The 25,534-nt window shown below is 39.0% G+C and overlaps 1 protein-coding gene across 2 annotated transcripts in view; it reads right to left on the bottom strand.

Annotated features, from left to right (window-relative positions):
- The window catches only part of CSMD3 (CUB and Sushi multiple domains 3), a 1,168,516-nt gene that overhangs the window by 756,477 nt on the left and 386,505 nt on the right, over window positions 1-25,534 (bottom strand). Inside the window, exon 7 of one of the 2 annotated variants that reach the window (XM_008168301.4) lies at window positions 2,466-2,777. The exons of the other annotated variant lie outside the window; for it this stretch is intronic. Within the exon in view, the coding sequence (XP_008166523.2) occupies window positions 2,466-2,777 (312 nt within the window). The remainder of the gene's footprint in view (window positions 1-2,465; window positions 2,778-25,534) is intronic. 2 annotated transcript variants of the gene reach the window in all.

Raw genomic sequence — 25,534 nt, forward strand, 5'->3', positions numbered from 1 at the left:
CAGGTTATCTAATTATGACAAATTTTACGTGCCTACCATATTACATATGACTTTGACCATTAACCAAAAATGGCATATGTGTACACTATGTATGTACAGCTAACAGTATTAACAGCATAAACATGTACAGTACAATTTTGGTATTATAAAGTAAAATCATGCCTAAAAGATTGTGGGAAGTAAAATGCCAAATGGCAACTTGATGGATGTTAAGATAATACACCACAAGTGCACTAATGTACTGGATTCAGTAAAATAAAGACATTTTCATACTTGTCAAGAAGGTAATGGGGGTGAACCTCTTAAAGTTCAGTGGTTTAAGTTTGTTTCAAATACTATAAAACAATATTTATAAATACATATATTACATTTCATTCAACTTATTGAGCAAACCATACAAATATTACAAGCTATGGCCCTAATCCTGCATAGAGAATAACTTGGACAGGCTTCTGAAGTATTCAGAGCCTGCAATGAAATCAATGGGTTTCCACATAGGCACAAGGACCCACAGTACTCTGCAAAGATAACTTCCTCTATTATTAAACTATAACAGCTGACATAGAGAATGGCAGCCTTCAAAGAACACACAGTAGTAAACTGCCTGTCTGAACTTCTGTGCACATAAAACTAGATTTGGGCTGGGCTCTGCAAAGTAGCTTTCTAGAGCAGAGACTATCTTCATCTGTTTGTCACTATTTTAATATAAATATTTAATAAATAATAATATCTCAGAGTTTCAGTTGCTTTCTCATCTTTTTCTAACACAGTTTGTTCATTCCTAACAGAAGATTTTGTATTTTAATATAATAATACAACATGATGTTTTAGATGCTCTTTAAGATGCATTGGCTGAAAGGACAGTTTAGAGAAGGAAAGACAGTAGGAAAGCAGCAGAAAGGACAATGTATCTTGTTGAAGAGATCACATACTGTAGATAGAAGGGATTGCATATGTGTGATTGCACCATCAGTTCAAAATGACTATGCTCAATGAGTGCTACAATAAGTGTTTCTAAACATTATTATAACGGCCTGGAACAGCTTTTTTTTATTTGATGAAGCGTGACCCTTCCTCCGACTTTCTTTTCTGACCAAAGATATTTTCAAGTAAATTTTCATATAGCTATTATGGGCCAAATTCTACGCATTTACACACTATCCATGAAGATACCGCAGATTTACACCAATGTAAAACAAGAGTGTAATGTGGCTCTCTGTATTTAATTATTACATTTATTTTATCATTTCATGTGGAAAGTATGTCCAATGCTCACACTCTAGTATTTCAAATTCTCTGATTCAGAGTGCAGAATGTTTTCAGATACTATAGGGCTAGATCCTCAGCTGGTATAAACAGGTTAGAGATCCATGGAAGAAAATGGAACTACACCAAAATATATCAGGTGAGTATCTGACCTTGTGTGTTTGTGATAAATTCACAACAGATTTCTCACTTGAAAGTTACTTAAACTAGCAGCTATTGAACAAGTTACATACAAATTTGATGTTCGTGAACCTATGGATTAGCATATATACAAAATTTCAATAGGTGCAATTAGTGTAACATTTATCTGCTCCTACCGTGAACTTTCTTAGGTGCTGGCATGAAATAGCAAAATAGGTGACACTCACTCTATAGTTTAATTTATATGCAGATTAAATTAAAGAATTTGAACTATGTTTGTTTCTAAAACCATTATTTCAGGCAGTCATTTACCTTTCAGCTAAAATAGACTGTTTTGTTTACATTCCAAAAATCCCTCACTATTACTGCTTCTCTTTATGGACTAAGTCATTTGGATACAGGAGGATGTCAATTTTAAGCTATTAGCGTTTGACATTGAATTCCCCTTTTGCCCACTCTGCTTCATTCATTAACTTTTGTTTGGCAGAGAGACAACATGCTGATGTTTTAAAAAAGCCAAACTACAGTTATAGATTTCTTCCCCCCCCCCAAGGTCTGGATATCAGCAGGGTTTTTTTGGAGGAAAGGGGGATACCACAGCTGCTTGTAATGTACATTTTTTTCAGTGTCATAGTTGGTCATCGCTGAATAAATATATAGCATTGATGTTTAGTTTAATTTTTATGTCCCCTTTCTGAACTTTATCTGATCTCACTTATACTAGTGTAAATCAGAAGATGCAATAATATAAATCAGAGTAAGAGTAACCATAATTAGGCCCTACATTTCTCTGTCTCTTTCCCTTTCTATAATTACACCAAATTTTCTCTGTTACTACAGCTGTTTCTTACAGGTTACTTTTCCATCCCTCTGCCCACTAGAATCCAAACTGCACACATTCCTTTCTTCAGTTTTAATCTGATTGAAAACCTGTCCCTTAGTTTTCACCACTTGACTCAGTTTCGCTGTCTGATTCTGTAACTGACCTTTCACCATTTGCTTGTGTGAAATACCTGTGTTTGTAACTAAATGGGCACAAGTAAAATAATTTCCAATACCTCGATGAGTAACAACTGCAAGTTCTTTAGTTCTTTCTATCTGCTCAGCATTTCTTGGTCTTCTTCTTGCACTTTGTATGTTTGCTTGATGAAGGGAGAGCATTTCCTTGGAAGTGGTGGGTTCCAGAATTGATTTTCTGAGATTCATAGCTTGCACTCGCTGCTCTTCGGAAAGTCTATGGTTGGTGACAGCAGTAACACTGGATACAGTAACATCAGCAGATGTGCTAGCAACAGTAATAGCACCAGTAGCAGCCGCAATATGCTCCTCTAACTCACCAGTGGAGGCAGTTTTGGTCAAACTGGAAGAACCTGTGGGACACATAGTAGCACTGGATGCTAACTTTTTCTTTTGAATTGTGTTTTTCTGAACAATTTATTAGATTAAATTTCCCTCTGTTTACCACAGTAAAGACAACTGAAATGGAGATAGAATCCATAGCACTTTATTTTTAAAAATTGCAGGTAATCAGAACATATTTGTGTGTCAGTAAACACGATGTGCCTGTACTGACTATTACACACATCATATTTGAATTTAAAATACCTTGCAAAAACTAAAGTACAGTACTTCTTGGGTTACCAACCAGGTTGGCAGCAACATGTCACTCATTGTCACTCTCTGCCAGCACACACCTGAAGACAGCCTACCTAAAACAAAAGATATAACTACATCTATATGGTTGGGGGGCAACTGAACAATGCTAACTACCCTAGCAAAGCTGACACTGGCTGACAGCAGTACAACACAGCCTATGGAGGTGGTGCTGGCTTTCTCATCCTACTCCAACAGCTGTGGTAGCTTGAAACTTTCTCAAATGTAGATTAAAAAAACTCTAAGTTCCAGTCTTTCCAGTGTTGCTTGAGTAAGGACATGAAAGACACTTCACTCCTGACAAGGAAAAGGACAGAAGGGCAGTAGAAGGTAAATGTTTTAATAAAAGAATCATTTTGCGTAGCCATTTACACTTGGTACCATACAGAACCTTTAATGAATGTGGTACATATACTTTCAGATCCCACCACAAGATCATATATGCTATAATACTTAAAAGAAATCAGCCAACCAATAAGTATTTGCTTGAACATCAGTTAGGAGATGATTCAATTAAACAATATTTAAACTACACCTCTACCCCGATGTAACGCAACCCGGTATAACACAAATTCTGATATAACGCGGTAAAGCAGTGCTCCGGGGGGGGACGGGGCTGCGCACTCCGGCAGATCAAAGCAAGTTCAATATAACGCGGTTTCACCTATAATGCGGTAAGATTTTTTGGCTCCCGAGGACAGCGTTATATCGAGGTAGAGGTGTATCTGGCAAAGTCAAATTGTACAATAGGTAAACTATGTAAGTCACATGGACTTATTTTTGTTACTCTTGTGCTTACACCCCATGCTTTTCCATCCTCTGTTTCTCATTCTCACTTGCCACATATTTGACTGCAAGCTAGGGTTGCCAATTTTGGTCACATGACATAGTTTTTAATTAAAGATTAATCTTTAATTTCTGGAGACTCCAGGACAATCCTGGAGAGTTGTCAATGCTTCTGCAAGTGCTTTGAGACAGGGATCATCACTTTTTATGTGTTTTACAGCAGTGGTTCTCAAAGCCGGTCCGCCGCTTGTTCAGGGAAAGCCCCTGGCGGGTCGGGCCGGTTTGTTTACCTGCCGCGTCCGCAAGTTCAGTCGATCATGGCTCCCACTGGCTGCGGTTCGCCGCTCCAGGCCAATCGGTGCTGCAGGAAGCAGCGCAGGCCGAGGGATGTGCTGGCCGCCCTTCCCGCAGCCCCTATTGGCCTGGAGCAGTGAACCGCGGCCAGTTGGAGTCACTTCAGCCGAATCTGCGGATGCAGCAGGTAAACAAACCGGCCCGGCCCGCCTGGGGCTTTCCCTGAACAAATGGCGGACCGGCTTTGAGAACCACTGTTTTACAGCACCTAGCACAAGGGGGGTGCCCTACCATTTACTGGGGCTGCTGGGTGAAATTGCAATGCAAATATATAATAATAATAATAATTAAAGCCAGTGTAGTGTGAACTTTGTAGCCTTATATTACAATCTTAAGATTTAAAGGAAGCACGTTTTTTTAAACAGAGCTTGACCAGTGGTTTGGTACAATAATTGGTAAAGGCTTCTGGATATCCTTTTCAGCTGATAACATTCCATGTTTCTATATTCACTGTCTAGCTGTGTTCCCACCAACCAGACTTTGAGATCCTGCCCTCTGTATGCATCTAAATGTTCTCATAAATACTGCATGGGGAAAGTCATGCAGCCTTTTTGTTCAGCGTTAGGGGGAAAAGATTTACACACTACAAAACAGAATAAGAGAAACAGAATGGAATTTGGCGGTATATCATAGAATATCAGGGTTGGAAGGGACCTCAGAAGGTCATCTAGTTCAACCCCCTGCTCAAAGCAGGACCAATCCCCAGACAGATTTTTGCCCCAGATCCCTAAATGGCCCACTCAATGATTGAACTTACAATCCTGGGTTTAGCAGGCCAATGCTCAAACCACTGAGCTATCCTTCCCCACCTTTCATACTCAAGATACATCAAATATCTTTATAAAGCAATTTAATGTAGTAACAGTGTAGGCAAATGGAACAGCCATTATGCATTCAACAGCTCACACAGTCTCTGACATTAAAATCAGTTATATTTGCATGGGGAATGTTGTGCAGAAGACTTGGTGTTCTGCTGCTCTTTCTGAAAAATGTCACAGTAACAGGATCTGTAAGTTCCATGTGGACAGTAATTAAAATACATGCCAAGCATTATTCTGACTACAGACCAAAGGAATCTTGAGTTGGTATCTGTTCCAAAGTACAGCCCTTCTAAACAGTGCAGCAGCACTTCCCCTTGAAGTATTGCAAGACCTTGCCAACACCAGGGAAAAACACAGATTTAAAAAGAATGACTTTTTAGCAAAGAGGGGGAAAAAAAACTTTACTAACTGAACCAGGATGACACCAATATAAATAAAAATTACTATTTATTCTAGAAAAAAGCAGCAAGCTGGAGCCACAGTTATGAACAATTTTGAAAGATTGCACTAGTCATGTTTCGTGACGTGATAGGACTTAAACTGCTTTTGTGGTTAACACACACAAACTCCTTTTCTCCCTAAAGGGATGGCTTTGAACACAGTAGTGTTGCTTTTGAAGCAAAGAGCCCTTCACATGATTAATTATATAACTGATACCTGAAGCTTTCAAACTATGAACAAATATTATTTACACCAGGGGTTCTCAAACTGGGAGTCATGACCCCGCAGGGGATCCTGTGGTTATTACATGGGGGGTCGTGAGCTGTCAGCCTCCACTCCCAAACCCTGCTTTGCCTCCAGCATTTATATTAGTGTTAAATATATAAAAAGTGTTTCTAAATTATAAGAGGAATCACACTCAGGAGCTTGCTGTGTGAAAGGGGGCACCAATACAAAAGTTTGAGAACCACTGATTTACACCATGCTGGCACTTGTGGAGAAAAAGGCAGTCTCTGCTACTACCAATATCTAATTTAAAATCAAGTTATATTAAGGGTTTGAAGCCAGTTTGTATAATACTAGATGCATGGCGTTTCAAAAATTGCTAAAACTTATTGAACACCCCATCCAAAAACCTTCAGTGAGCAAAATACCACTCATTTAAAGCCACTTACTTAAAGCTCCAATGGTTTGTGCACTGAAAACTGTAGTGACTGGCTACACAAAATTACCTTCAAGTAAAACCTTTGACTTGTTGTTCAGTCACATCAATTTACAACACAAAAATGGACTCATGCAGAAGATCAGTAAAAAAGCAAATGGAGCATGGTCTGAGTTAATGCAGAAGGTATCAAGACGAAGCCAGAGTTCTGTTTATGCTACCCTAGATAAACAATTTAAGTTACACTTGAGAATTTATATTACATGAATGGTTTCAGAGTAGCAGCCGTGTTAGTCTGTATCCGCAAAAAGAAGAACAGGAGTACTTGTGGCACCTTAGAGTAATAATAAATTTGTTAGTCTCTAAGGTGCCACAAGTACTCCTGTTCTTCTATTACATGAATGGTTCTCTAAGCAGTATTTACTTGCAATCTGTAAAAATACAAAGCTTGGTGTGATAAAATTCCTATATATAAAATTGCTAGAAGATGTCTATATAAATTAGGACTACCTGGAAACTGCAAAGGTATATGGGCATAACATAGTTTAGGGGTTGAAATGGAACTTTGCTTCAGACTCTGTCATAATTGAAGTCCAGTGCTCTAGCTGGTTCTAAACACAGTATTCATATTTCTTTTTCTTTCTTCAGTGGTTTATTTCATAATATCTTGGCATATAACACTTCTCACCTTTCACTCTTTCCCACCCCTTCTCCAGGCATTGACAGCCAGATGGTCACCTTACTATCTAGTCACAGAGAGCCAAAGAGAGTCATTTGGAAAATGGTAAACGAGTTTCTTACATTAATTTGATGAAAAACCAACATGTTTGTGAAGGTTTTTTTTAAAAAAATTATAAACATTTTCAATTTTCAAAAAAGAATTTTCCATTTTTTGACAGAAATATTAAAATGTTGCATGAAAATGTCAATTTTTTTGTTGAAATAAAGGATAGATAGAAACATTTCAACCACCTCCACAGCCAAGCATTCACCAAACGTTTTTGTATAGCCATCAACTCAACCTCATTTATCCTATCACAGTCAAGAGCGAAGAGGGCTCAGCAGCCTGACTAGCAGCCAATCTGTTGTCTGCAGAGGGAGAGAACGGGAGTCTCAAACAGCAGGCCCTGTGCTGGGTGGGTAACAATGGGAAAAGTGAGCCTGAAGGCTGCAAAAAGCAGCCACCCCAGCGTCGCTGGGCAGGATGAGAAGAAAAGGGTGCAACTGTCTGAAGAAGAGTCACTTCCTGTGAGGTTTCCCTGTGTCAGAAGAGCAGGGAGAAGCCAGCAAGAAGTTGATTTTAATGTTATATGTATTTTTCATATATATTTATGGCAATATCTTGCAAGAGCAACCATGCATTAATTCCCAAGTGGATTTAATACTTTTCATTTATTTCTGAAATATTGTGTGGGAAATTCTAAAATGACAGACAAGCTGTAGAACTATACAAGACAGCAACACAAAACACAGAACATTGCTCCAAAATCTTAAACTTCTAAAACTTTGGGTCCTGCAGGTATATGGAAGGCCCATGAACTTTCTGGTCTATGCAGGTGCTGAGGCTGCTTTCTGCTCTGTAACTATACTTTCTCTATTTCCCCATCAATATTAGCCCAGCAAAGTGGGGAAAGCAACTGATAGCTGGACATAGCCCTGGAAGTAGATTATTAATAAATGTTAGAGATAGAAATATTTACAGATGCAAATACTGGAATGTACACAGGGTTCCATTGGTGAAGTCATAAATTTGAGGGGAAAAAAGGCAACAGAAAATACTAGCAGTGTAATTATGGGCGACTTCCACTATGCAAATGTAACCATCCTGCTTGACCATCCCATTTGGAAATAAAACATTTTCTCAAAACCAAACTGTTTTATCGGATGCATACAAGATAAAAGGGGCCACTTGTAATTGCTTCTAAGTGATACAAAAGAGTTGGATCAGAATTCATTATGGGTAAGCCATTATTGGCAGTGACCATAATATAATATAACTGTGATATCCTCACAGAGGGTTCTCCTACCAAGAGGCAGAGTTGTATAACTCAGCTTCAAAAAAGGAGATTTTTAAAGACAGAGAGAGGAAAAAGAAGCTTCAAGGAAAAAAAGTAGGAAATTAAAATCAAAATAATCGAAGAAGAGGATGCTTAACGATAGCTTATTTGACCTGATGTATTTAGAATCTAAGTTATAAAAAAGGAAGGAATGAAATCTCATTAGATGTACATACTTTAAGTGAATCAATAGTGCATTTATTGAACAAAGATCATTACGAAAAGAGGTATAATTTAGAGCAACATAGCTGAGAGAGTAAATTATATGATTAAAACCAAAGTGCATGAGCTTGCGTAGGGAAAAAGAACCCACAAATCAAACCAAAAAAATCCTGACCTTTAAAAATCCACCCCAAGCATAACTAAGAAAATGGAACAAATTTTTGCAAGTAAGAATAAAAAAGACAATCAACTGGCCTAAAACTAATAAAGTTAGAAGAGAAAAATACCATAGAAGTGCTATTGGCTCCTCACACCAAGAATGTACAGAGGGAATCGAATAGGATAGAGATATTGCAGAATGAAACTTAAATGAGATTTTAACAGGGCCAGCTGCCACCTGAGTGCCCCAATTGTGGCCAGAGGTCACTTAGTAGGCACCCTGCCTCACTTTACCTTCTGCAGTGCTCCTTACATAAACTCTACCAGTCCAGAGTCCTGAAAACATTCCCATTTTGGGGTCTAACTTATTTATATATAATTCATAACAATACTTAATCCTGGGGCTTCTTCCCTTTACTCAGAAGAGAATCCTCCTCTTACCTTGTCCACTCCCCCGCCTTCCTGCCTTTTGCTCTCTACAGCTTGCATCAGCCTCTTAACTCTGTCACAGCTTCCTCTCTTTGGCTTTTTACAGAGCCCAGCTTCCCTCTACCAGGCCCTACCTAGGCTGTTAATGAGGCACAGGTGGGCTGGACCATGTAGCAATTACAGAGACCCAGCACACCATGAATGGGGTGAATGCAAGATTGACTTTGTTTCCTGCCTACAGATTATTACCGCCTTGCACTTTGTCTCCTAGTGGTCACTCTAAATGTTCCCCATCACTAACACCACAGCCCAATTCCCTCTTAAAGGGCCCAATCTACACTGTGACAGAAATATTTGCACAAGATTTCCCTTGTTGGAAAGTCCATCACTAGATCCTAACCCTGGACTGACACATGTTATGCAGTGCTGTGGGAATTACAAACTCTCTGAGAGAACTGTTTGATGGGCCATGGGAAACAATATTTCCCTCTTCATATCATCATGTGCAGGTTTGAGGAGATGCCTGAGAACTAGAACAGGGTAATTGGTGACTTCCTGTGCACAGATAAAAGCTTAAGGATATGCAGTAGAGCACATTGGCCAAGTGGTGGACTCAGGCCTGTGAGAAGCCAAATGCAAAGAAATAATTTACACTTCTTAAAAATTCTCTTTCAGAAGGGAACTTATTGTTTATATCAGGTTGGTATCTGTGGCATATTTTAGGGAAATTTGTTTCATGTTTAAACATGAAATGTATCATTTATTTGTATTCCAGTAATGTTTGAGGATTCAACTGAGTTCAGATACAGCTAGATACAGTACATACACAAAAAGAGAAACTTCCTGCTCCAACCTGCTTGCGCTTATTTAAGTGACTGATAACCTTGACAGATTAAATTGCAATAAATGTGGTTTTCATCAGCGTTCTGAATAATGTAAAGCTGAATCACTACAAAAGGATGCAATTTATCATTATAAGCAGCTACTATACTGCAGGACTGGAGGCTAGTCCATTTTTTTAAAAGGTTGAAGGGTGATGCTGGGAATTATAGATTCATGATGCTTATTTAAATACTGAGAAAAGTATTTAAGAAAATTAATACATATTTATTAGCTTATTTGATCCAGCCCTGTTGTGATAATCTGGGGGTACAAAGAGGCTGGAAAAATACTGGGGATTTCCTTGTTGTGAGAGTGTCTCCAGGTGGTGCAGAGCCAGTGTACCAATTTCAAACATCACCCATCCTGTGGTGCCCAGAATAGAGTGCTTGTCTGGAAAGGCAGCACTCCAGTTCTTCTTGGCTGGTATAATGGTCCCCAGAGGCTATAGCTAGCCAATGTCCTTTACAGCAGCCCTGAATCTGCCAGGGCCAGCAGAGAACTGTTTTCATAATCAATGAGCTGCAGCTGATGTCTCTGTAGACCCTCACCTCCTTCCCCTAAACTGTGCTCAAAGAACAATGGACACAGCTGAATCTAGCGCAGAGCTTTAATGCACCTAGATGAGTATAACGATAGAGACAACCAACACATACTTCTCTAATGGTAAATCATGGCACCACAATCTATTGCAATGCCTTAAAACACTCAACAAAATTGAGGATAAGGAAAACAGTGAATATAATTTCTTTATGCTCTCAAAAAACTTCTGATAAATTCCTTTACAAATGGTTATTAAAGAACATTTGTAACTTCAGAATGACATAAAGAGGTAATTCTGGATTACAGACTGGTTAAATATAAAGAATCAGAATGAATGGCCAGGTGTCATCACTAAAAGAGGTTAATAGCAGTGTTCTTATGAGATCAGTGCTAGCATTAGTGCTGTTCTATATATTTATTAGAGACCTAGAAGACAATAGTTAATTGGTAAAACTTGCTGAAAACACAAGTTGTTTAGGTTAGTCAGAAGACAGTAGGGAGGATTGTGAGAAAATTCAGAGGACCTAACAAAAAGCTAGGTAATTGCGCAGCATGATAGCAAATGAAATTCATCATAGACAAATGCACTATGTAAGCTGCAATTTAAATTAATTGAATATTGATGGGCTCTGAAGTTATAGTAAGCAATCAGGAAAAAAAGATCTATGGAGACTATAAAGTTGCCTTGGTTTGCAGAAGCAAACACAGGAGAAAATATTAGGGTGAGAGAATAATATAGAAAATCATATAATGCAATTACTGTGCTTGCTCTTTAAAAGACTCTACTGCTCTGAGAGAGGGTTCCCTATTCTTAAAATGGGGAATTCTGGGGGAATTGGTAAGAACTCTTAAACTAGTACAAATATTTAACGTGCACCCACAGTATATGGTATGTCCAATGGGAGTGGCAGGGGTGAGGCTGGGGTGCACCGTGCTCCAGGAACCTCCCAGGCTCTTGCAACAGCCCCCGTGGAGCAGTTCCAAAACAACCCAGGTTAGAGCAGCCAATTTAGATCACTCGATTTTAATTATTTTAAATAGAACATAGAAATTGAGATGGTCCAAGGAAGGAAAATCAAACTAATCACAGGAATGTGGTGTTAAGTGGTGGGCAGTGGAGTGGAGTTCTAAATTCCAAGAGAATAAGATTAAGATTTTTCAGTTTAGAGAGGATAAACAAATGAGACTATTATAAAGGGACTATAGAATAATGAATGGCATTGAAAAAAAGCAAAGGGACGTATGGATTTTCTCTTTCCTATAATAAAAACAAGAGGGCAATAAATATAAAATGAACAAAAGGAAATGCTTTAGTGCAACATATAACAACTTGTGGAACACATTCTTGCAGGATATTATTTAGGAAAATGTGTTAGCAGGATTTACAAAGGATAAGTCCTTATGAAAAACAATGGCATCTACTAAGTTACAATAGCAAAGGTAAAATTATAAAGGTATCAAGTCTTCTGTTTTAGGACACTCAAACCATCTACTAGGGTCAAGAAAAAAATTCTCCCAATGGAATTCTATTCACAATACAACAGGGACATAAAGAAAGTGCTACACATTTTTTGAAATTGACAGAATGCTGGAAGAGGTATAGTATATTCCATTATGGCAGGATTATTTATTGAAAAAAACTATTTTAAAATAATATTGCAGAATAATCATTAAAAGTGAATTATAAATGTGTAATTATTAGTAGTCACAGTAAAAACCTAATTGCATTCATCCAATCAGAAAACAAAATGATACCATATGATGTATGTGTCCAGACACACTAGTCTCAATTTTGATTACTACATGCTCACAAACAAACCACAGACCAGGAACTACTTGCCAAAAATATTTTGTAAATAATTTCCCATGCAAACACAGTAACACAATGCTATAATCACTTAATTTTTAGGGTGATCTCTTGTCAGATCTTGTCTATAGTTTCAATTTTTATGTCTTCGCAGATTTGCAAAATTAAACTTTGATTTTTTCTCTTTACCTCTAATTTTGAATTGAAGACATAACTCAGAAGCTGAAATTAACTAATATAGATAATAATAATATTGGCATTTATTTTTCTTTATTTGGGGAGACAAAAATCAGATAGATATTTGAATATTTTTCATATTAGTCTCTTCTACTGCAGTCTAACTGAAAAACTACATACAGCCCAGAATTGGTAAATCTCTAGGTTTCTATAAACCATTCCCCACAAAGTTAATCCAAAAACTTCCATGGATGGTCCTGTGCCCTGTGAATTTTATCTAAACTAATTTTACTCAACACAAGGAAGATTGTCTTAAGAATGTCTACAGTATTTTTCTTTGCTCGCTTTTACAACACTTATGTTTTGCCCTTCATACATTCTTAGCTCTTGCAAAGTCTTTTTCTTTAAATAGGTTTTCAGAAAAAAAAAGTACTCTGACAATTTATATTAGTATCATATCTGAATTTGATTAATGCTTCGGACAGAATAAAAAGCCTCAATATTCAATTCCATTATTTAAAATATTTTCCCCCACCAAAAAGTAATGGAGAGTAATTCAGCAATGCGTGGACATTTTTTAGAAAATAATTTACTTATACAATTCCATAATCTTCACCTCTAGAGATATCAAATATATCAGAGCAAATGATTCACATAACATAGGATATGTATACAATTTCACTTTTCAGTGATTGTTCCATTTTCTAGTGCTCTTTCTGGCCCACAAGATAATACAGTTTACTAATAAAGGAAAGCACTTCATATGACAAGAGTTGAATACCAGTATATTTCTTACTGAACTCAGTGATAACATATTGCCATTAGCTAGTTAGTGCTGAATTTGTTTCAGAATGAATAAGTGAGGGCCATCTTTTGAGAGAATAAATATATTGTTTGTAAGGGAAAACACTTCTGAGTTATCTCTGTTCAGATTAAATATGATACAGTCTTATTTATCAATTAATTTTTAGCAAGGAAAATGTTAGGCAGCACTATAAAGTTATGTGGAAGAATTGGTGAAATGTAATAAAGAAGATCTATCCTAAGTGAGATGCAGAGAACTCTCTAGGAGACCAATGCCATTATGAAGCTATTCAGGACCTATTCTGAAATGTACTTAAGACTGTAAGAAAAGAGGTCATTTCTGCAAATGTAATCGATGCCATCAGCATCGAGTAGGTAACAGGTAGGCTGTGCAAAGGCACAATGGCTCTGGCTCAGCAGGAGCTGCTATGCTAGTAAGCTCCAGTGAACCATTAGTCAAATAATTTCAGATAACCTGTAGACATTTAACTGAGAATACATTCATCCTTAATGTATTTGGAAAGGAGTGACACACAGGGAATCTGTTGGGCTGGATTCTGCATTTTATAGAGAAACATCTTGGGCTGTGATGGGAGAACACACATTGAAATTTGTCCAAAATCATGTGATGGCCAAGATTTTCAGAAGCAACTAGTGATTTCAGGTAACAATTTTTGGATGTTTAACTGAGGCACCTTAAAAGACACCTGATTTTCAGTGGGGTGGAGTACTCAGCACCTTCTGAAAATCAGGTCCCTTTAAGATATCAAGTTGGGTGCTAAAAATTTGAGGCATACATAATCACCAGTCACTTTTGAAAATGTTGCCCTGCTGTTGAGAAAAAACCTTGACTATATCCTCTGTGTACAATACTGAATTGCTTTGCTCTTTAGATAGAGTCATTTAGAAGTCTTTGTGCAGAAACGGCATATAATGTATAGCTCCTGTGTTTACTCTCCATTTTTACTTTTTCTTTAAGAAATAACTCACTTTTCAAGTCCAGCAAGAGCTGTTTACCATGACAGTTATACTCTTGCAAAGCAATTATGTAGTTCATCAATTCAACTGATATTCTAGAGGAACTGAAAATTGATGACAAAAAGCCTCTTTATGAGAAATGGATGTAAACCAGCTATCTGATGATAACATTTATATCCCCTTTTTAAATTAAGGGTTTAGTTTACATATTTTTAGACAACTGTATTTGGAAAGGGTTAGTATACTGAACATGGGGAAGGGGCAAGCTGAGAAATTACCTGAAATCAAATAGTAGTCTGCTTCACATTTAATACAGCCTTAATGTAAACTTAGGGTTAGCAAGTGTACGCTTTTTGACTGGAACGCTCAGTCGAAAAGGGACCCTGGCGACTCTGGTCGGCACCACCAACTGGGCCATTAGAAGCCTGTAGGTGGCGCAGTGAGGGCCCTGCGTCTATTGCAGGCTCCCTACCTGCCTGGCTCCACGCAGCTCATGGAAGCGGCCACCACATCCCTTTGGCCCCTAGGTGCATGAGTGGTCCGGGAGGCACCGTGTGCTGCCCCCATCCGAGTGCCAGCTCCGCAGCTCCCATTGGTCAGGAACTGTGACCAATGAGAGCTTCGGGGGCAGTACCTGTGGGTGCAAGGGCAGTGCATGGAGCCTCCCTGGCTGCCCATGCACCATGGGGGCCACAGGGACCCGGCAGCCACTTCCTGGGAGATGCAATAAGTGCCATCAGGACCCCACACCCCGAACTCCACTCCCAAACCCCAACCCCCTGCCCCAGCCTGAAGTGGGGTGGGGCTGGGGATGAGGGGCTCAGGACTGGGGCAGAGGGTTGGAGTGCAAGGGTGTGGGCTCTGAGGTGGGGATTAAGACATTGGGGTACAGGAGGGTGCTCCGGGACTATGGTTGGGAGAGAGGGCTTCCCCCAGCTCTCTCTCCCCGCAGCAGCACCTGGGCTGGGGCCACAGGATATGCACCCCTCCCATAACCCCCGCAGGTCCAGCCAGAGCTAGATTTGGGGAGGGCGCCCTGCGACAGAGCTGGGCCAGGCCTCCGCGGCTGGGTCTGGGCCAGGGTAGGGGCGCCCCGTCCGCGGCAGGTCCAGACTGCGGCATAGTTGGGTCCAGGGGACCACACGAGTCATGGCAGGTCCAGGCTGTGGCCAGTTTGGGGTAGGGGGGGCCAACCCGCTGTGGCCAGTTTGGGTCTGGGCTTGGTTTCGGCCAGGGGAGGGGTGCTCCTCCCCTGGCTGTGGCAAGTCCCTAGGCGGGTTCTCTGAGCACCTGCACGGCGCTAAAAAGGCTGCTGCCTGGCTGTGCAGCTTACAGGGAACTTAGCCTGCGGGACCCCACACCTACTGCTTCCCCCCCATCCACAAGGTTTGTTACCATGTCAAAGAAAGCTATCAGTTTGGTTTGACACAATTTGTTCTTGACAAATCCATGCTGACTGTTACTCATCACCTTATTATCTTCTAGATATTTCCAAATGAGTGCTTAATTATGAGTGGACAAATCTGGCTCTGTGAAATTAACTGTCCTACTGCATATAATATAGTTATAATATAGTTACTTCTCAGTCCAAATATTCCTGAGTTACAATACTACTTGAGATTCCAATTCTGCAAACGCTTACCACCAGGCATAGAACTTACTAACAGAGATAGGCAAGTAACTGTTTGGGGGGTGGGGGGGATTGCTGCCAGATCTGAAAAAAATGGAAAACAATTTTGGGTTGAATGATTTTATTTGTTTAGATTTCAGGCATTTTTAATCATTTGTTTTTTATAAAAGGAAATTTGGAAATGAAGGGCTGGGCTCTGAAGCTTGACTAGGTCTGCCATGATGCACCATGGCCAGAAACTCTCATGCTGCACTGTCTCCTCTCTCCAGAAGTAGACACCATCGCTTCTCATGGGTGATATAGTCTAATTATGGAGCCCAGATTATAGAAGAGAATGGGAGCATACGGCATCTGAACTACAACTCCCATGAGGTGCCATGGTAGCATTTCTGAATGTAAATGTTTTGCTTTTCTGATTAAACTTTTGGTTTTCAAATTTTCACCTAAAAGATTAATTTTACTCTGGAAAATATCCTGGATGCCCCCTGAGCAATGTATGTCCTGTACCAATGTAACAAATTTAATCTGTGAGAACATGGACATTTCTTCTGCTTCTCACTTCCTTATGTGGAGTTCTCTACAAGGCTGGAGGTCTACCAGGATCCAATAAGCTTTTTCCCAGTTAAAAATAAAAAATAATTAAAAAGATAGTAGATAAAGCTAAACAAGGGATGCAAGTGTCTGACTGGATGAACACTTTATCCTGTAGGAAAGTTTCTGGCAGTGCTATGTAAAATATAATATGCCTTGGGAAAAAAACAACCCTTTGTTTAAAACAGCCTTTAACAAGCATATTTTGGGAGCTTTACAAATTAGCATCCTTTCCAAAAAAATATCCACAGATTGAGGGATTTTGTTGCAAAATGCCCTTCTTTCAAATGATAAATTAATGTTACATGTCGCTGAGTTAAGACATCAAGATGAAGAGATGAGGGGCTCTTGGATCATCAGAGCAAACTCAGGCATTATCTGTATCCAGAAACCTACATGTTTGTGTCTGCTGCTCTGGTTTTGCTGCATTTTGATACCATGCCTCTGTAAATATTTCTGTCTGTGAAGATCCTTGTTAAGAGGAGATAAATATGAGGTCTTCTCCTCTTGGTCTTTGATCACCATTTCTCATGCAGAGTCCAGAGATGCTTTTGGAACTTTGGACTGTGACCTGTAATTTAGACATTTATCTCCCTATCTGGTAACATTTTATGTGAAGACAGGCAGCCTGATCCTCATCTGGTGTAAACTGTCATAGTTCCACCGAGATCTATGAAGCTACACTGATTTACACCAGTTCAGACTCTGTCCCATTGGGTCCATTAACAATGCAGTATGTTGACATCTCTTTTCCAGTGTATGAAGTGGTGCCAGGTGCTCTCAAATGTTACCGCACCCAGAAAGATGGCATAAAAGTGACACACTGTACCTCAAAATAACTCCCTATAATCCCCATATTCACCACTTTTATATGGTTATGATATATTTTGTACAAAGCATGCCTCATCAGGTATCATTTGAAGACTCATGGACTACTGAACATCATTATCCTGTTAACATGTGTGTATCATCATTGTATTCGAAGTCATGAAATTTTGCTATATGTTTGTTACTAAAACATGTTGTGAGTCTGGGGAATGCCCACAAACTAACTCTTTAGAAATAACAAAAGAACTATAAACAAGGGACTTGCATGTCATCCTCAGAAATGGCTCAATCCTCACATACAAAAAAGGTGTGAGCAAGAAATCTACAGTTCACCTGAGAGACATGTTGAATCTCACTTACTCATCGGACTCATTGTCTGCACCCTAGCAGTGGAGTGAATGTAGAGTATAAAATAAGAGACAGTGACATCATCACTAGGCCTCTCCTTCCCCATTTCTATACAACAGGCAAGATTGCTTGGAGGTCAAAGACCAATTAGTGAACTGTGGGGGAGGGGGATGACCCTAACTGGAAGGCTTTCTAGTTAGCATGAACAGCTGAAAGTTTTGGGTAAGAGAAATCCTTTTGCTTTAAAATCTTACTTAGCATGGAAAAGTTAGGAATTAGCTTGCTATTTTGTCTTGTATTTGTTTTGTAAACAGATCTGACTATTATGTCTAAACCACTTACAATCACTTAAAATCTATCTTTCTATAGTTAATACCCTTGTTTTAATGTTTTGTTTAACAGTGTGGTTGTTTGTAGTGTTTGGGAAATGTCTGCTCAGGTTAACAAAGGCTGGTGCATATCCATTACCATTGGTGGAATGGTGAACTAATTAATGAGCTTGCATTGTTCAAGAGGGTCTTGAGCACTGTAAGGCACACATTTATGCGGTGCAAGGCTGGAACTTGTGGGATTTGCAGATATCTCCCGGTATACAGTTCATGAGTGGCTGGGAAACCATTCCTATAACTTTGTTGGGTGTGGCTTCATATACTAATGGCAGTGTGACAGCAAAGCTTGGAGGGTCTGCTTTTCACAAGCAGAGCAGTGTGAGAGATATCTTGAGCTAGAGAGTTAAGGAGGCACAGCAATTCCACAATCCAGATTGTACCCTGGGGGACGTCACAATAAGGCTTACAATACTGGAAAGCAAATACAACAGGAGTCAAATACACAACAAGACAGACTTATGCTTCTATGCAAACTGACATTCAATATCTGGAGTATGAAAATATATGGATCTGAATTCTGACAAGACTAACCTAGAATGTTTACTTAAAACAGTTCTTCCAATCCATTTCATTTGAAACACTATTGTTATTCCAGACCTGGGATTCTGTTGAGTAGAGACTATCCATCATGCTGGAACACATTCAATTTAGGCTGTCAAGCGATTAAAAAAAATAATCACTATTAATCACGTGATTTAAAAAATTAATCATGATTAATTGCACAATTAATCGCACAATTAATTGTGCTGTTAAGCAATAATAGAATACCATTTATTTAAATATTTTGGATGTTTTCTACCTTTTCAGATATATTGATTTCTATTACAACACAGAATACAAAAGTGTACAATGCTCACTTTATATTTATTTTTATTACAAATATTTGCACCGTAAAAAAGAAAAGAAATAGTATTTTTCAATTCACCTACTGCAAGTACAAGTGTAGTGCAATCTCTTTATCATGAAAGTTGAACTTACAAATGTAGAATTATGTACAAAAAAATCCCCTGCATTCAAAAATAAAACAGTGCAAAACTTTGGAGCCCACAAGTCCAATCAGTCCTTCTTGTTCAGCCAATCATTCAGACAAACAAGTTTGTTTACATTTACAGAAGATAAGGCTCCTTGCTTCTTCTTTAAAATGTCACCTGAAAGTGAGAACAGGTGTTTGCAGGGCACTGTTGTAGCCAGCGTCACAAAATATTTACATGCCAGATGCACAAAAGATTCATATGTCCCTTCATGCTTCAACCACCATTCCAGAGGACATGCGTCCATGCTGATGACAGGTTCTGCTCAATAATGATACAAAGCAGTATGGATTGATGCATGTTCATTTTCATCATCTGAGACAGATGCCACCAGCAGAAGGTTGATTTTCTTTTTTGGTGGTTGGGCTCTGTAGTTTCCACATCAGAATGTTGCTCTTTTAAGACTTATGAAAGCATGCGCCACACCTCATCCCTCTCAGATTTTGAAAGGCAGGTCAGATTCTTAAATCTTGGGTCGAGTGCTGTAGCTATCTTTAGAAATTTCACATTGGTATCTTCTTTGCATTTCATCAAATTTGCAGTGAAAGTGTTCTTAAGATGAACAACATGTGCTAGGTCATCATCGGAGACTGCTATAACATGAAATATATGGCAGAATGCAGGCAAAATAGAGCAGGAGACATACATTTCTCGCTCAAGGAGTTCAGTCACAAATGTAATTAACACATTGTTTTTTTTAAACGAGCATCGTCAGCATGGAAGCATGTCCTCTGGAATGATGGCTGAAGCATGAAGAGACATATGAATCTTTAGCACAACTGGCACATAAATATCTTGCGACACCAGCTACAACAGTGCTATGTGAATGCCTGTTTTCACTTTCAGGTGACATTGTAATTAAGAAGTGGGCAGCATTATCTCCCGTAAATGTCAACAAACTTAGCAATTGTCTGAACAAGAAGTAGGACTGAGCGGACCTGTAGGCTCTAACGTTTTACATTGTTTTGTTTTTGAGTGCAGTTATGTAACAAATATATATATATGTAAATTGCACTTTCATGATAAAGAGATTGCACTACAGTACTTGTATGAGGTGAGTTGCAAAATACTATTTCTTTTATCATTTTTGCAGTGCAAATATTTGTAATAAAAAATAATATATAGTGAGCACTGTACACTTTTTATTCTGTGTTGTAATTGAAATCAATATATTTGAAAATGTAGAAAAACATCCAAAAATAGTTAATAAATTTCAACTGGTATTCTATTGTTTAACTGTGCAATTAATCATGATTATTTTTTTTAGTTAATCACGTGACTTAACTGTGATTAATTGACAGTTTAATTTCATGATGGTTCTGTGATGTGCACAAATGGGGACTCGAATAAGACCATTAAAATCAGTTTTACTTATAACCTAGGACAATATTTGAATACAAGCTTCCAAAGAAAAAAAAGTTAATACAGTAGCTCATTGTCCTGACAAAACTGATATTAATCACCAGATATATGGTTTCCCATATCATGATTCCATTGGAATTGTACTGCCAATGTCATTTCCAAGTAAACAGAAGGGAACCAGAAAATTTGGATCTCAGTCCAGGAAAGTGCCAAAAGCTTTGAACACCCAGAATTGCATACACAAGCCCCTTCACTTGATTATTTAATTTTCTATTCCCCATTCCTGGCTGCTTTGCTAATCCACCAAAGTACCTCATTCACACTGCAAAAGCAGCAACCACAGTAGCAAAAAAAAATCAACATAAAAAAGGGAGTTGAGAGAGATGGGGATAATGGGACAGGAATTGAACCACATCTGGCTAAAACTGTTCTCAGTCACAGTGCTTATTCTAACACTGCAAACCTCAGTCAAGTGAGTTTCTCCTACAAGCCTCGCCCATAAAACCAAGTCAACTTGTTTCTTGCTTCCACTTTCCAAGATCTTCTGTAACTCCCAAAGGACACCTTTGAAGCTAGAGCTGGTCAAAAAGTTTTCAATGGAAGTTTTCCATCAGAAAATGCAGTGTTGTAGAAACCAAAACTTTTCCCATGAATGTGCCAATTTTGACAAAATTTTCAATGTAAAAACGTTAAAACATTGTGTTTCTGCTTTCTCAATTTGATAATGCTGAAATATTTTGTTTAGATGTGGAAATCATTTTATTTCAATTTTATTATTTTGCTGTATTTCATTTTGGCTATTGTAATAATAATCTGAACATACTATATTTGTATATCATTTAATATGCTATGTTATAATGTGTTGACCTCTTATAACCAAGATGTTTCAACCTTATCCAAATGAAACATTCTGGTGGCTCTGAACGCAAGAGGAACAAACACTTTAAAAGTCCAGCAGGATACCACGTCCTACTTAAGGGGAAAAAGGCTAGAGAGATCAAAGGCTAGGAACAAAGCATGTAGGCCATACTTACACAATGGGGGAACTCTATTCTGGGAAGGTGTGACTCTGAAAAAAAATTGGGGGTTGAGTGGGTAATTATGACTGGATCCTGCACGATGGCTTTCCTCTCTTTCTCAGACCTATAGCGGCCTGCATGTAACCAGAATAAAAAGCTTGCAAAGGTGGCTTAAAGGATATAGCTATACTTCAGTTGGACACCGTAGCTGGCCCGTTCCAGCTGACGCATGGGGCTTGGGCTCAGGGGCTGTTTAACTGCTGTGTAGATGTTTGGGGTTGGGCTGTGGCCCGAGCTCTGGGAGCCTCCCACCTGGGCTGCAGCCTCAGCCTGAACATCTATACTGCAGTTAAAAAACCTCTTAGCATGAGGCGCCTGAGCCCAAGTCAGCTGGCACGGGGCAGCCGCAGGTCTTTAATTGCAATGTAGACGTACCCAAAGTCTCCTTTGCCCCAACCTGTCTGTCCCTGCACCTAGAACAGAGTAACTGAAATCAGCCATTTCATGCCATAGTGGATCATGGCAAATGGTACTGAACTGTTGGCAGGGCAAATCCATATAATTCTGCATTGAACAAATGAAGATTAGTAAGGATTTTCTGCCAACAGAAAAACAAAGTGAATAGGGCCAGTCAAATCAGACTCTGTTTAATTCCTGACATGGTAAATCATTACAGACCTGAGCCTGAAGTGTGCTTCTTTACAACTAATCCTAATATTCTGAGCATTCATTTAGAAAAAATCCAGTTCAAAAGAAAGAGAAGGTTTAGGAGGGAATCAAAAACAGATGGGTTGGTGCAGTTTCTCATTTATGCTTAACACTCAGCAGATTGAAAGTTAAGCAGGAAGAAGAATTCCATCAGATTTCACTTCCAAATGATCAATCAAAAACCACCTGCTAAATTTAAAGAGACAGACGTTGTGAATACAAGACATAGCAATTCATCCTGGGAGAAATTTACCCTCTCAGAAAAAACAACAACAAAATCTTTTCTGGTATTTATACTGTAAAACAGTTAGAGTTACATCTTTCTTTTGTCCTGAAAGCTTTAATAGAGTCTGTTGCTCTATGAATTTGCGGAACTAATCAAGGAGCTTCACTTTCCATTCAAAGAAGGCGAAGCTCAATTGCAGTCCATCAAAGAAAGAACTTGAAGTGAAAGTAACTATCCTAAAAGTTACTCAATGGCTTTGAACAGAGAATGTTGCTTAAATTAAAAAATGAAATCATGGTGGTCAGGCAAGACTGTGCTTTGCCAACAGATTATAAAACTTCAAATATAATGGGTCACATTGTGCCATTTAGGCAGAGGTCCATGTTGGTGGCTAGGACTAAGTCACATCACCCAGGGCGAACTAGAAGAGGGATTGTACCTCATCTGTCCCATGGCTTCCCACTTAACAGGCAGAATACACACTTTGGATGATACTGCAGCCTGTTCTCCCTGCTACATTTGACCAATTCCATAGACCAGTATGGAGGGAGGGTAGGACCATTTCCCTGCCACCACCACATCCTTCCCATCTAACTCTAGAGTAATTTGTGACCCTCCAGAGCAGTGCCTACTTTCCCTGATGTACAGGGATTGTTATTTTACCTGATTCTGGTTCACGGGGATGGAAGGCCTCTTGGTCCTTACTCCCATACCCTGTACAGACAAAAACTGAGGCCAGACCCCTGAGCAATGCAAGTTTACCTAACCCTTGGTATAGAGATCATTAGGTTGACAGGAGAATTTTCCTGCAGACCTAGCTACTGCTTCTTGGGGAGTCGGAATACCTACGCCAACTGGAGAAAGACTCCTGTAAGTGTAGGCAGTGTCTACACTGAAGCACTACAGTGGTGTAACTGCAGCAGTGCAGTTGTGCAGCTGTAGTGTTTTCAGAGTAGACAATATTCCTTGCACGAGCATACATCTCTTGATGGAGGAGAATTAAACTATTTTACTTCTGAGTGGCAGCATCCACAGATGAGTTTAATGTGATTTAATGTAAGTACATTAATATCACAGCTTTAATTAAATTTCTCTTAACTTTTCTGAGTGTCATAAGAACATAAGAATGGCCGTATTGGGTCAGATCAAAGGTCCATCCAGCCCAGTATTCTGTCTACCAACAGTGGCCAATGCCAGGTGCCCCAGAGTGAACCTAACAGGTAATGATCAAGTGATCTCTCTCCTGCTATCCATCTCCACCCTCTGACAAACAGAGGCTAGGGACACCATTCCTTACCCATCCTGGCTAGTAGCCATTAATGGACTTAACCTCCATGAATTTATCCAGTTCTCTTTTAAACCCTGTTATAGTCCTAGCCTTCACAACCACCTTAGGCAAGGAGTTCCACAAGTTGACTGTGCGCTGTGTGAAGAAGAACTTCCTTTTATTTGTTTTAAACCTGCTGCCCATTAATTTCATTTGGTGGTCCCTAGTTCTTATATTATGGGAACAAATAAATAACATTTCCTTATTCACTTTCTCCACATAATTTTACATACCTCTATCATATTCCCCCTTAGTCTCCTCTTTTCCAAGCTGAAAAGTCCTAGCTTCTTTAATCTCTCCTCATATGGGACCTGTTCCAAACCCCTAATCATTTAAGTTGCCCTTCTCCGAACCTTTTCTAATGCCAGTATATATTTTTTGAAATGAGGAGACCACATGTAGGCAAACCTTTAGCGTCTGGAAAAAAGGTGCCATATTTACAGCGGTGGAAGCTAAAATCTTCTGATGAACCAGAAAAGTTAAAGTATGGTCAGCAACTATCTTAAACTCCTCATTGTGTCAGACTCTTTGAGGGACCATTCCCAAGGGTGGTTAGGTCAGTCTACGTAGACAGAAAATCCCTGGCATCTTTGCTGAGTTCTCCAACTAGGATGCCTAGTACTGTCAGTTGTTATAATGGTTTTTGTGAGGTTGTCAACAGAAAAAAAAACAGGAGCTGAACAAAGACCATTAACTAGCTTAAGCGTGATTACAGATAAGATAATAACAGCTTTCAGTCTCTGCTTAGAACTGACAATGTGCCTTGGCCCACATCCATGCTAGTGACCCATGAAGTAAAAGGCTCTGTATCCCATTGTCAAACCCTTGAACCAACTGTCGAGAAAAAGCAAAGCCCACATGTATTTTTTGTTTTAGGGTTTGAGACAGATATTTTAATTTCTGCATGGTTTTGTACTGTGTTCATTCATGCTCCAGCTTAGGTGGCTCCAGAAAAGAATAAAAAGAAAGAGGGGTAACAAAGAACAAAATAGTAATGTGAAAAAGAAAACAGTCCAAGCAATTTAATACTAGCATTCAAAGCACTATTTTTACATCCATTTAAATACACGAGTCACTGTCAACCACTACGTAGAGTAACCAGTCCACATGTTGCTTCATATTTACACATATTTTTAGGTGTATGTGCTAAAAAAAGTCTCTGTATTTTTTCTTTGATACGCCCATTAACTTATTTCCTCTCTTTATTTTAAAATTAGGTTTCTATGATAAAGAATGTTAACTGAAGGCAGATCATGCTGGGAATTCAGCCAACATTAGATTACTGCTTTGTACATAGTTTTAACACTGTAAAAGAATAATCATCACCGGTACATAGTGCCAAGAAAGGGGAAGAGGAGGCAGAGGGAGGTAAGGAATGCTTTCAGCAATTCAATATACTATAATATATTATTATTGTATTAGGCCTATATTTAATAAAAATAGGACTAATTCTAGAACATTAAAAGATTGATGAGAAAAAGAGACAAAGGAGATGGCAGCTCTCAAATGTTTATATAAGAAGACAAGGGGGATGAGGCTCATGTAGAACAAATAATAGAAAGAGCCACAACACAAGACTTGGTAGTAACGAGGGACTTTAACTACCCAGACATCAGTTGGAAATGTAGTATGGCAAAATACAAAGTTTTTGGAATGTGTTGGCGACAACTTTTTGTTTCAGAAAGTGGAGGAAGTAACCAGAAGGACAGTCATTTTAGACTTGATTCTGACCAACAGGGAGGAATTTGTTGCATTTCTGAAGGTGAAAAACAATTGGGCTGAAAGTGATCATGAAATGATAGATTTCATGATTCTAATGGAAGGAAGTAGTGAGAGCAGCAGAATAAGGACTATGGACTTCAAAAAAGCCAACTTTAACAAACTCCGAAAACTGGTAGCTAAGGTTCCTTAGGAAGAAAATTTGAGGGATAAAGGAGTTAAGGAGAGCTGGCAGTTG

The sequence above is a fragment of the Chrysemys picta genome, chromosome 2, assembly GCF_011386835.1.
Source record: "Chrysemys picta bellii isolate R12L10 chromosome 2, ASM1138683v2, whole genome shotgun sequence".
Taxonomy (NCBI): Eukaryota; Metazoa; Chordata; order Testudines; family Emydidae; genus Chrysemys; species Chrysemys picta.